Genomic DNA, 13,740 nt, shown 5'->3' on the forward strand with positions numbered 1-13,740 from the left:
TCATCTATCGTTTCCTGTGGTCATAAGGGTACAGGAATGAGGGTCAAGCCTGACTTCCTGTCAGTATGTGTGCAACTTCCTTCCTCCAGGATGGAGTGCCAGAGGTAGGGATTCGATTAGATTCAACGGTAACACTTTACCTGATGGGTTCATTCATAACACATTCATAACAGCTGTCATGAAGTGCACATGAAGCATTCATGACTGTTTCATGAAACATGACTCAACATTCATACCAACACTTTCATGAATGTGGAAGACACGATGTCAAAAACTTGTCAAAATAAAAGTCTAACAATCGTAAAGCAGCATTGCTGTACTTTATTGAGCACCTCACTTCAGTTCACTTCCCAGTATGATGAATACGTCACAACTCGTAGAGTAAAGTGACATTTGAAGTAGACTTCATAAAATATTCATGAGATGTTTACAAACACTGGAGAGGATTCATAATACGGATTACCAGATTCCAAGTTTTCGTCGTTTTGTCTTCCACATTCATGAAAGTGTTGGTATGAATGTTGAGTCATGTTTCATGAATCAGTCATGAATGCTTCATGTGCACTTCATGACAGCTGTTATGAATGTCTTATGAATGAACCCGTCAAGTAAAGTGTTACCGATTCAACTTTATTGTCATTGTACAGAGTACAAGTATAGAGACAAGTGTGTCGTCATAGAGACTGGACTAGCACCAAGGGTGAGCCTGTCGTCATAGAGACTGGTGTGGCACCATGAGCGAGCCTGTCGTCATAGAGACTGGACACCCAGGCCTGACCAAGACTCGTTTCATTTCTAGGTGTGTGTGTGTATGGACTCCCAGGTCTTCTAGTGTGTGCAACACCTCTCCTCTGCCCTGATGTGTCTTACCTATGTCAGTACTGTATGTGTGTGTGTGTGTGTGTGTGTGTGTGTGTGTGTGTGTGTGTGTGTGTGTGTGTGTGTGTGTGTGTGTGTGTGTGTGTGTGTGTGTGTGAGTGTGTGTGTGTGTGTGTGTGTGTGTGTGTGTGTGTGTGTGTGTGTGTGTGTGTGTGTGTGTGTGTGTATGGTGTGTGTATGGCCACAGGCGACTGTAGCTGACAGCAGGCATGTTCTAGCACCTCTCTCAGTCCTCCTCAGTAACTCAGCAACTACATCTGCTGCAACACCAGCTCCATTAAAGAATCCATGACATTTCCCATTATCACAGCCACGTGTGTGTGTGTGTGTGTGTGTGTGTGTGTCTGTTTGTGTGTGCACATGCATACAAGTTCATGCAGCATTTTCATGTTCATGCATGTTTGTGTAGGTATAGGTGTCTGTGTGTGTAGCCACATGTCTGTGTATGCATGCATGCACATATGAGAGAGAGAGAGAGAGAGAGAGAGAGAGAGAGAGAGAGAGAGAGAGAGAGAGAGACACACACACTGACTAGGCCTTTTCATACCACTGAAATGAGAGCAACAGGCATGCCCACATAAGAGAAGAAAAGAAGGGAAGAGAATATGAGAGTGAAGCAGAAAGAGAGAGAGAATTGTAGATGAGAAATGAAGAGAGAAAGTATGACAGATGGAGAGAGTATGAGACAGCATGAAACAGAGAGAGAGAGAGGGAGGGAGGGAGAGAGAGAGTGGTTGATGGGAAAAGAGTGAGGTTGAGAGGTTGGCCCTGTGGCACTCTGACAGGAATAGTGCTGCCTGCCCTCCTTCCTTACAACAACAAGCAACACAGCCATTTCCCCCGCCGCTCCACTAACACAGGTCTTCAGAGGTTAAACCAACAGGACACACACACACACACACACACACACACACACACACACACACACACATTAGCCCCTGCACTCACACCCAAGCCATGCTCTCAACACACACACACACACACACACACACACACACACACACACATACACGCACACACACACACGCACACCCACACATGCACGCACACAAACCATGTTCTCACTTTAGCACACACACAGCTACATCCATGACGTGTTGTAGAGGAGATCCCCAGTCTGATCCCACGGACAGCAGCTCTACCTTAACCCCCAGGGCAGGGTGTGTTGACTTGACACACTGTGGGCGCGCTAAGTGTTTTGTTTCCTGTGGAGACTGATGCTGGTTGTGCAGGATTGGTGACTGTTTGCTGCTACATATCTCTTCTCTGGAAAGATCTCACAGCAAGCATACACCATTACACACATACTTGTTTATTTTGATTTGCAATACTTATGACAAAAATATAGAGACATTTAACTGATATTTTAAGTTACAATAGCAAAACACTTGGCTGTAATTTCTGCTTAACTTCATGTTGGTCCATGCTCAACTGTTCATGTTCATAAGAGGCTGGCAGCGCCAGTTGTTGCTCAGAATTGAGAAACAAGCTCTCCGTGGCTCAGAACTCAAAGGGACACTTCAACTAAACATATGAAGGGACACTTCCACTAACCATATGGCCACAGTTCAAATCAGCCATGGCGCTGTCATGTGACACAGAAACCTGGGCTAACAGGGTGCGTTCAGTCACACAACAGGGTGCGTTCAGTCACACATGGGCTCATTTTGAAGACAGGAGCACAGGCGCCCCAGTGGCCTCCAGCTCAAAGGACCCATCTCTACACAAATAAATAAATACAACATACTGCTTTTAGAAAAAAATGCAAGGATGCAAAAGAGACCAGTTTCAATGACCCTTTCTGCTAAATGTTTACTGTATAAATGCCATAATTGTGTATCTGGTTAAATTGTCTTTGGGGGTGCATCTATAAAGGGTATCATTGGAGGGTGCATCTATAAAGGGCATTCTATTTGACTGAAGCTGTGTGTGTTGACAAATCAAACGCTTCTAATGACATGATGCTCTGAAATATGTGATTTACCAGAACTCTGTAAAACAACATAAATGTTACATTGACAACTTAAATGTTACGGCAGGAGCTACTAGGTTACGTGATTTCTATAGAAAAACGTACATTTTGATATCAAGTGTCCATTATGGTCTATGAGTAATGTGGTGAAGAGTGTAAACAGTGTAGTGGTGGTACATATGCAGAACATGTGGTGACATGCCAACGAGAGGCTCTTACTAAGGGTGAATATGCAGGGGGGGGGGTATGCTGGACAAGTGTGGTGGGCAATGTGTGTGTGTACGGTGTGTATGTGAATGTGTCTACGGTGTGTGTGTGTGTGTGTGTGTGTGTGTGTGTGTGTGTGTGTGTGTGTGTGTGTGTATTCATGAGTATGAATATGCTGTACAAGTGTGGAGTGTGATGGTTAACACCAGAGGCAGCTAGTTGGGCTGGAGGAGGAAGCTGGAGAACATGATCTGGAGTTCAGCTGAGGCTCACTAGACTGGCACACATCCACACACAATATGCAGCCATACTGACAGGCCTAAAGTACAGGTGTGCTTTCTACAGATATCACTACTACTGTGTGTGTGTGTGTGTGTGTGTTTGTGTGTGTCTGTGTGTGTGTTTGTGTGTGTGTGTGTGTGTGTGTGTGTGTGTGTGTGTGTGTGTGTGTGTGTGTGTGTGTGTGTGTGTGTGTGTGTGTGTGTGTGTGTGTGTGTGTGTGTGTGTGTGTGTGTGTGTGTGTGTGTGTGTGTGTGTGTGTGTGTGTAGCTTGTGTGTGTGTGTGTGTGGTCCTTGTTACTTCATTGGGATGACTTTAATCCCATGTGCGTTGATGTAGGTGAGCAGTATGTTGGCGCGGCGTTCGATCACGTCGATGAGTTTGTCGATGCCCCGCCGGCCGCCCTGGCTGTCCCAGTACACCTGATCCAGGAACAGAGACTGCAGCAGCCGCTCCCTCAAACGGTGCCCTTGCAACACTGACACCGCCTGCTCTGGGAACCTGAGAGAGAGAGAGAGGGAGAGAGAGAGAGAGAGAGAGAGAGAGAGAGAGAGAGAGAGAGAGAGAGAGAGAGAGAGAGAGAGAGAGAGATGGGGAGAAAGAGAGAGAGAGAGAGGGAGAGAGAGAGAGACAAAGGACAGTAAATGTGTGTGTGTGTGTGTGTGTGTGTGTGTGTGAGAGAGAGAGAGATGAATAGAGGGAGACAACGAGAGACAGAAAGAGAGAGTAGCAGAGGGAGAGATGGGGAGAGTGTGTGTGTGTGTGTGTGTGTGACAGAAAGAGAGAAATAGAAGAAAGAGAGGATGAAAGAAGGAGAGGAAGAGGCGTGTAAATAATGCTGTTATGATAACTGGCTCATATCATGGTGGACTGTGCCTCTACTGAATGGCAAAACGTGTGTATGGATACTGACACGCCCTTTACACGCACCATAGAGCTACTGACACGCCCTTCACATGCACCATAGAGCTACTGACACGCCCTTTACACGCACCATAGAGCTGGTAAAGCAGATAACTATGTTGATTCACATGTAGAGAGTTGACATGAACGTGCATCTCCTAAAGCTTTTGCCCAGTCTAAAGAGCACCCACTGAATGCTCATGGAAACAACATGTGCACAACTTATGAGTGTATGTATGGTAGCAAATGGTGACGTTATGCGTGTGTATGTGTGTGTGTCTGTGTGTGTCTGTGTGTGTGTGTGCATGTGGCGTGAGTGCAAGCATGTGTGTGTCATCCTCATGTGAAAGCCGTCTCTCTCCATGCCTGTGTGACAGCTGAGACCCTGTGTGTGTGTGTGTGTGTGTGTGTGACGTCGCTGGTCCCCAGTCCTGTGTGAGCCCCTGCCACTGTGCTATGCCTGCTGATTTACTGACCCCAGCAGAAGCACTACGAATGTGCCGGACGGTAGCATGCCACTGCGGATGAAGGGACGAAACACCAGAAGGGCCACCTGAGCCGGTAAGTTTATATCTCATAACACACGCAGGGGAATTTTCCCACGGGTCCAGAGCCAAGGCAAACTCACATACAGTATATCCTCTGTGCCGCAAACAAACACCCCTCACCATGGCTCTGCCTGAGAGTGACTTCCTAGCATTTCGTTTGAAAGTGTGAGGATTTAAGATTTCTTGATTTTTGACCACTAGAAAGTGTGAGGATTTAGGATTTCTTGGTTTTTGATCACTAGAAAGTGTGCGAATTTAGGATTTAATTTAGGATTTCTTGGTTTTGATCTGTAGAAAGTGTGAGAATTTAAGATTTCATGATTTTTTTTATCACTAAAAGTGAGAGAATTTAAGATTTCTTGATTTTTGATCACTAAAATAGTGAGAATTTAGGATTTCTTAGTTTTGATCAGTAGAAAGAGAGAGTTTAGGATTTCTTGGTTTTAATCAGTAGAAAGCGTGAGAATTTAAGATATCTTGATTTTTGATCACTAAAAGTGAAAGAATTTAAGATATCTTGATTTTTGATCACTAAAAGTGAAAGAATGTAAGATTTCTTGATTTTTGATCACTAGAGAGAGTAATAATTTAGGATTTCTTAGTTTTGATCAGTATAAAGTGAGAGTTTAGGATTTCTTGGTTTTGATCACTAGAAGTGTGCAAATTTAGGATTTCTTGGTTTTGATCAGTAGAAAGTGTGAGAATTTAAGATTTTTAGATTTTTGATCACTAAAAGTGAGAGAATTTAGGATTTCTTGGTTTTGATCAGTAGAAAGTGAGAATGTAGGATTTCCTCCCTCTGCTAAAGTGCTCCAGCATGTGAAGAGGTAAGCGTCCTCCCTCAGGGAACATGTGTGAAGTATACATTATAAAGTCTACATGTTCCCACTGGGCTCTGCTGCTACATGACCCACTCTTCAGCTCCCAGCAGTCAGAGAGAGGAACACGCGCTCTGCTGACATGGGACTACAAAACACTCTATACTTTATAATGTATACTTTACACTGTATACGTTACACTATAGACGTTATGTTGTATACTTTAGACTCTGTATTTTATACTGTACATCTTGGGAGGAAGGGAGGTGTAATTTCGCTTTGGAATGATCTCTTGGGGAAAAAAACTATGGAGTATACCTTTGTACCTGATGCCATTTGTCCCTTTGCCAAAATCCTATTCTGATTTACATAACCATAAGACTAGGGGTGCTGACTCTTCAGAGACACTCTCTCTCTTTACACGCTGGCAGGACATACCAGTGACCTTTGCAGACTCTTAGGCTACTCCTTGATTTACACGAGCTGGACATTACATTACATTTAGCAGACACTTTTTTTGTCCAAAGAGACTTACATATGTGAGGTATATTACACATACTCCTTGATTTCCACAACTGGACATGACAGTGACCAATGCAGACACTTACTCCTTGATTCCCACCAGCAGCCTGTAGTCCAGGTTGTCCACGTCTCGGTCAAAGAAGCCCTTGTTGTTGACTAACACTATGTGCCGGCGGTCGTGCTTGCGGTGGACAATGTGGGCCAGTTCAACACCGTCGGGGTCGGCACATTTCTGGTGGTGACCCAGCTGCACACACGAGTCCTCCGGCCGCGGCCTGAACCCGCAGCAGCCCTTGTCCAGACGTGCGTCCACCTACAGCAGAGAGACATCGGGGGACATTGGCAACGCTCAGAACCAAGAGAGAACTCAGAAGCAACCACTCATTCCAAGAGAGAATCCTGGCCCTTCAAGAGTTATTCTTGCACTGCTGCTATAATTATTTTATTACTGTGTTTACTTTTCTCTTGTTTTGCCCATATATTTATACTATAATTGTTATATTACTATGCTTACATTTCACTGTCCATATGTATTGCTGGTCAATAGACCTGCACTGTTGCACTTCTATTGCACTACCAGCTTCCTCATACTGTATCAGTACACTCATGTGGATCCTTGTTTTAGTATCTTTATCTTTAATATATTTTACATTTATTTTCATGTGGATTTGTTATTTTATCATCCTGTTTACATTGTAGTGTGTGTTGTGTGTGGTGTCTTAAGCTACTGGGACCTTGAATTTCCCCTCGGGGATCAATAAAGTATCTATCTATCTCCATCTATATACAGTACAGCGCAAAGGATGAAGCACAAGTCTTGAACACTTACAGTGCACAGGATAAAGTGAACAAGTTGAACACTTACAGTGCACAGCATAAAGTGCACGAGTTGAACACTTACAGTGCACAGCATAAAGTGCACGTGTTGAGAACAGGATAAAATGCATGTGTTTGTCACTTATGTGGACCAAAGGGGCTCAGTTGAACAGGCTTAAGAATGTGTGTCCAACAGAGCAGCTGGGTTAGCTTCATGGCTGAGAAAGCCCTACCAGAGGGGCTCAGTTCTGTCTGGATCTGGATAAGATGACACTAATATGTGAATGATAAGCCAGAGTTGGAAATCATTTGCAGATCCCTCTCATCAACGTTATGGTGAATTACACATTCCTGAGCACATGACATACTGTGTGTCATGACAATCTTCAAATTGTGCTTTTTTTTGTTGCATGCATTTCTTGATCGACACGACGGGGCATGTTGAACGTGTAAGGGTTTTCCTTCTCCACAGACGTAGATCAGGAAAGCTACTGTCACCAAAACAAGTTACGTTTATGTTGGAGGTAAAACTCCCCATTCAAAGTTCACTTGAGTTCTGGATTAGTTGTAATCCGGGACTGGGAAGCTTGCCCAGTGTGTGTGTGTGGGGGGGGGGGGGGGGGGGGGGGGCTTCCTATACAGGTCACTGATTTGGAGTTTGGAAAAAAAATCATCAAATGAAATACAGTAATATGGCCCCAATTCCCCAACAATGTGTGTGAGCTTGTAGATTCTCACTATCAACAGATAGAAACTCACATTCTTTTTTGGACTGTGGGACTTTAAGACTGGAACTTCCACACCGGCCAGGCCTTGAGCTGTTGGCGCGATACCCTATCTGCTGTTTTCCTAACTTGTAGATTCTAAAATGCCAACGAGACACAAACCCAAAAAGTTCATTCACACTACAACTCACCCGTTGTACTGAGTCACTTTCTCAGCCAGTTAGATCATAACTAATCCATCCTTCTGGACCACACATCTGTCACCTTCCCTCACACTCCAGTGTCACAATGTTGCTTTATTGCGCAGCGCCAACACACACACAGCTGAATGGCATACACCAAAGATTCTAGAGCGGAGCGTGTGTGTGTGTAGCGCTCTATGAGCTTTGCTCTACATACAGTAGTGGTGACAGAAGGGTGTGCTGGTTGTATTCAAAACAACACAGTCTAATAGAAAGTGGTGTGTGCTACACTCATGTTGTCGTGTGTGTGTGTGTGTGTGTGTGTGTGTGTGTGTGTGGACACCTTTACTGTACCTGCAGCAGGAAGTCAAAGAGGGCCAGTTTGCCCCACTCGTAGTGATGTATGTCGGTGCACCCCCACTCTGGTTTTGGGGGGAGCCCCTTGATCCAGCAGCGGTGCTTGAGGAGGCGCTGGTAGGAGCCCCAGGTCAGAGGGGGGGTCGGGGGGGTGGAGTTGCTCACAGCGCTGAGGGAGGGGTCCCACAGCACCACTGGGCAGGGCAGGTCTGCTGGGACAGGACGACACCATTAGAGACACAGACACAGCTGCAGCACCCTCATCACCACATCTAGCACCCGGGATAAAGGCCATCTGACTTTAAAAGGGGCAGGACAACAACAGCTAAACATGCATTAGGGATTGTTTGGTAAAAATGACTAGCCAGCAGACACCAACACACCTGGCACCGATGACAGGCATACTGTAAGACAGGCATTCGGTTATAGTCAACATAATAAGATAAATGTTATTTAGGATCATTCTGAAATCTCGTTGATATCACATGCTGCTCTTGTTTACTGAACATGAAATGAACAACAAGGAATCAGACGCAATAGTTACATGAGTTATCCCTCGGCCTGACTTGGCAGTGGACACTAATACACATGGGTTATCCCTCATACTGACTGGGTAGTGGGCACTAATACACATGGGTTATCCCTCATACTGCCTGGGTAGTGGGCACTAATACACATGGGTTATCCCTCACACTGACTGGGTAGTGGGCACTAATACACATGGGTTATCCCTCACACTGACTGGGTAGTGGGCACTAATACACATGGGTTATCCCTCACACTGCGGCCTGACTGGGTAGTGGGCACTAATACACATGGGCTATCCCTCACACTGCGGCCTGACTGGGCTCTGTTGGAGACTGCTGTGGGCGGTGACCATCTCATGTCGCCTGTGCTGTAGGGAAGCTGGCATTTGCCACCGCAGTGGCCGAGTTAGTGTAAGCTAAATGACAAGGTCACGGTCATGATCACATGTCTAGAGAACAGCAGAATTACACAACATGATGTTGCCAACATCTCAGACAACTCTAGCCAAGATTCTTTTTCTAAAGTTAGGACTATATGACATATACAAGCACAGCCTGTTATACTGTTGGAACAAGGACATGAATGCCTTACAGGAGCATTGACAATGTCATGGCTTGAAAAAAGTCTGAATGGACTTTTTGGTGATGCCAAAAGTCTGAGGTGAAATCCCATGTTTCCAAAAAGCAAAATGCCATTCAAGGTAATTTTCTGTGTGGACTAATTAAATGATAATGGTATAGTATTTGAAAGCAAAAACGATAGCCTAATCTGTATGACCAGTCGACTGCCCATGTCTCTCAGCAAAACCTCCATTAAAAGTTTACAAATGCTCCTACCTTCAAGGTACTGAAATCGCCTGCCAACTGCTGGTAAGCTCATGTTGAGATTCAATACCCTGTCCAGATGAAAAGCAAATACTTCACACATGTCAATACTTCGTTTGATGACACCACAACGACCCCGGCATAACTGGTCATCGGGGGACCTTTCGGCCGTGCTTTCGAAGAGCAACAAAGGCTGTGATTCTGGCAACTGCACTTTTCCGATGCGCGTAATCGCACTCTCGGCAAGAAAGCGCATAGCATCAATGTCATTTCTGGTTAACCAAGGCGGCGCCTTTTCGCTATAAATCCTAATAGAACTTATGGTATCCACTGTATTCAACTTGTGTATTAGTATGCTGTTAAATCCCATGTTTCCAATTTGGCTCCAAGCCACGTCGTTATCGTCATCACGCTTTTCTCCTCTTTCGACCTGTCCCGCTTTGTCAATTGTGGTTTCCAGTGGATTCGGTTCCCAGTACTTCGCTCTCTTGCCTCCTTTTCTTCTCACTTTGGGTCGCACTGTGCCCCTTATAATAGCTGGCTTTAGGCGTTTTGTTCTTAACGTAATATAGACTACGTTAGATCTCGTTGGGTGTGACTCCAAGTCAGGCAATACTCCTGTGTTCTGTCCCGTTGGAGGTTCGGGTGCTGCGAGCGGGTCATCGTGAAGCACAGAGTATACCCCTCTCCCGGTCCGGTACCGTTGGGACTGGTCGGGCCTGCCGTCCGGAGTGTGCACTGAGTGCACTTGGTGAAGTGCAAAAACGAAGTACACAAAACATGCAACGGCGACGATGAGGTTGAGTCTGGCTGTGGGGTGTCTTCGGCAGCAGTTTGATATCCTTAAGAAATAGTAGCACATACAGTGAATCAGCGTGTTTCTAATATCCGCTGCGTGAATAAAACTTGTATCCATTTGAACATTCCTCTCCACATGTTTCGCCTCACTTTCGCCGCGTCCTCCGGTTTATAACGCATGTGCCCTGAGTTCCAGGAGTCCGGTACTCTGCTGCCGGTAGTGCGCGTCTGTCCATCTGAGGTGGGAAAACGAAAAGATGTGTCCTATATTGTCAAACAGCAGACTGTCAGTGGTAGCAACAGCACCTAAACACGGATCAGGACAAGCAGTCACCTCAGTCCAGAAGTGTCGCTCGTCGGGAAGTAGAGAAAGGCTAGAGAAAGATGGCTAGAGAAAGATAAGTTGGAGTACGAGTAAGAGTAGAGAAAGTAGAAAAGTAAGTGAAGTCAGTGGGAGCGAAATAGTGAATCGTAGAAATCAGTCAATGCGCATGTAATGGAAATGTGAAACCTATCTACAGACACGCAAGTGAAACACTATAGATCATCTGGATACTGGAATAGCCAATCCAAGGACAGCTGCAACACTTATCTAGAACTGGCGCTTGACATCAAGACGGCATTTGTCTAATGATTAAGATTTTTATGACATTTCCTTTGGACGACCCCTGCTGGTTCAAAAGATCAGAGTAAATTGACTGCTTTGACGGCATCAGTTTATAGGCCTGCCCTACATGTTTAACCACAAGCAGTTTATTTGTTCAACTGCAGCTGGCTGTGCGATTGATTTGTAGGCACCCGGTTATCACAAAATCAAAATAAACCAATGTAGTATTAGCACGCGTTATTTATTTAATCGGTAACACTAGTCATTATACGTGAAACATAAGGTCGTTTGAGGTAAGCACATCTGCGAAACATATGTAGCCTAGTTATACGATTTTAAATTACAATATTCATCTGCCTGATATCCTGTCCTAAAAGGTTATTCTGGTTTCTTAAATGAGCTGGTTTAAAATATGTGCTGAAAATGACCACTGGGTGTCAGCCTAAACTCAATAAAAAAGTTTAATGCAAATATAGGAGACTGGCGCACATCTGAAACGAGCTAGTTTAGACCTGGAAGTCCTTTTCAGACAGCCCACCATGGCTTGCAAAGCTGGACTGCAGTTGAGAAAGAGAAAGTAGTGTCATGTCACTGTGATCACAGCATCACATGTTTCTATGCAAGGTTTCATTAGCCCTACACAGAATAACCTGCCACCCTCTGTATTTGCCTCCAGTTATGTCGATGCCGGTAAATGATTAAATTAATCTGTTACATAAATAAATGCGATGTGAATGTAGACAGTGTACAATATGACTAAGTGGGGCACTTTTCTGGTATTTAATGAACTTGGTGATACTTCAGGAGATGAGGTACCATATCCAGCCATGCTGCTGACAGAGTAGGACACATGACAAATGCAGAAGTTACACCCTAAACTTAAACAAACTGAAGTTTAAAATATGTACAGTCTAGTAGTCTAACATTGTCTGGTCAAAAAAGGTCACTTGGATATAGCAAATAGGTAGACCCTCAACAGGCTCAAATTGTGCAAAAGTGGTTCAGGGAGCATTTTCCACACATGGATTGGTCACCACAGAGTCCTGATCTTAACTCTTGAGAATCTCTGAGATGTGCTGGACAAGACTGAGCAGTGGTCATTGCAGAAGCTTGTGGAAATGACAGGGAATGCGTGCCGTAAGCCAACAAATATTAGAGTGTGACATTTTTTTGACCAGGCAGCAGAGGTCTACAGTAAAATACTTCTACATCTCTGCCAGGGTGTGTGTGTGTGTGTCTGTATAACATTAAATATTTGTAAAAAAAACAACAACAAACAACAAACCAACAACAACAACAACAACAAACAAACAAACAAACAAAAATCTGCCCTGAAAATGTAACTGAATCTTACTGGATCCAAGACCTTGCTGTGGATGTATAAATGAAGTCATATCACGTCATCAGGTAGGGGTGTGTTATCTGCATCACAAAGGAAGTTGATCCAAAAAACAAATAAATAAGAGAAATTAGATTACATTTTGTAATGTAGCCTACACGTTACATTTTACATTTAAGGTTACATTTAAAAATTACTAATCGTCTGTAGATATGTTATACAAGCATGGATAGTGTAACAGTACCAAATGAAACATTTAGGCGTACTGCTCTATGTTTACAAGTTTTAAATGAGGACATTCACTTGCTGACCCAAATGATCACATGTGGTTTGGACATTTGGGGCGGAAAGGCAACTTTACAGTACACAATTTCTTAATTTAGTATTGCAGGTGCAGCTTTTTCGCAAGGACAGTGACAGAAAAATGTGACAGAAAAATTAATAGTGAACAGAAAAGTGGGGAGTTCAACAGTCCTACTCCACGTACAGCCGGTTTATTTATGGGCTGACGCTTGGCTCAGTAAGCCCTTCATCACAGAGGCTGTAGGCTACATAGAGTGGGCAGTGTTACTCCGTTACTTTGCGTTACTTTGCAGTACACATATGGCAGTAATGGTGCTAATCCCCCAATCTGTGTAGAAGGCCCACGCCATTGGATTTAGTCAAATTAGCTAATCTCAATCATGACAAATGACATATAATCAATGTGTTTTGTTTGCCCCTTGTTTAAATGTATACTGTTTTGGACAAAAACATCTCCTGATACATTTAAATATCAACATAAACAGAAACAGAAACAAAGGTGACTTCCGGTGCTGTCGCTGACTGCACCTTTAAGGTCAGATGTTGCAAGAATAGCAGTCAGCAGAAAAGCAGAGAGAGAGAGAGAGAGGAGACAGTGCAGAACAGAGAAGAGGAAGAAGCCTACAGCAAGTGGAGTGAGGAAGAGGAGACTAACTGTCACACAAGTAACAATATAAGATTAATATTGGATTTGCTTGATTATGAAGTGAATTCACAGGCAGTTATCATATTTCTTTTCTAAAGCATTTGACACAGTGGAACATCCTTTCAAAGCTTAAGAGTTGTTGTGATTCGGAGACTACTTTATCTCAGTTGTCAAAATTCTTTACAAAGATATCAATTGTAATTTAATGATCTAACCAGCGACTTCCCAAAGATTTCCTGTGAACAGATATGTGGGTCAAGGCTGCCCAGATTCACCATTTCTTTTTTTGATTGCTGCAGAACTCATTTCATTAAAGATTGTAAATAGTGATAGACCTAATAAAAGGCCCTCAAATAGAAATACGAATAATGCAACTGGTGGATGGCACTGCTTTGTTTCTAAAAGATGAATATCAAATTGGACTACCATAGAACTGATTAATGAATTCTCCAGGCGTCTGGTTTACATCTTAATGGGTTAAGAGTG

The 13,740-nt window shown here is 43.9% G+C and overlaps 1 protein-coding gene across 1 annotated transcript; it reads right to left on the reverse strand.

The window, feature by feature from the left end:
- Positions 1-2,209: 2,209 nt before the first annotated feature.
- gask1b (golgi associated kinase 1B) lies at positions 2,210-10,423 on the reverse strand. Its single transcript, XM_062549921.1, has 5 exons — positions 9,574-10,423; positions 8,207-8,418; positions 6,216-6,442; positions 3,639-3,839; positions 2,210-2,599 (listed from the first exon to the last, which is right to left on the reverse strand). The coding sequence occupies exons 1-5, from the start codon at positions 10,421-10,423 to the stop codon at positions 2,542-2,544; spliced, it is 1,548 nt and encodes a 515-aa protein (XP_062405905.1). The 3' UTR covers positions 2,210-2,541.
- Positions 10,424-13,740: the final 3,317 nt, after the last annotated feature.

This window comes from Sardina pilchardus, chromosome 11 (assembly GCF_963854185.1).
Source record: "Sardina pilchardus chromosome 11, fSarPil1.1, whole genome shotgun sequence".
Lineage (NCBI taxonomy): Eukaryota > Metazoa > Chordata > Actinopteri > Clupeiformes > Clupeidae > Sardina > Sardina pilchardus.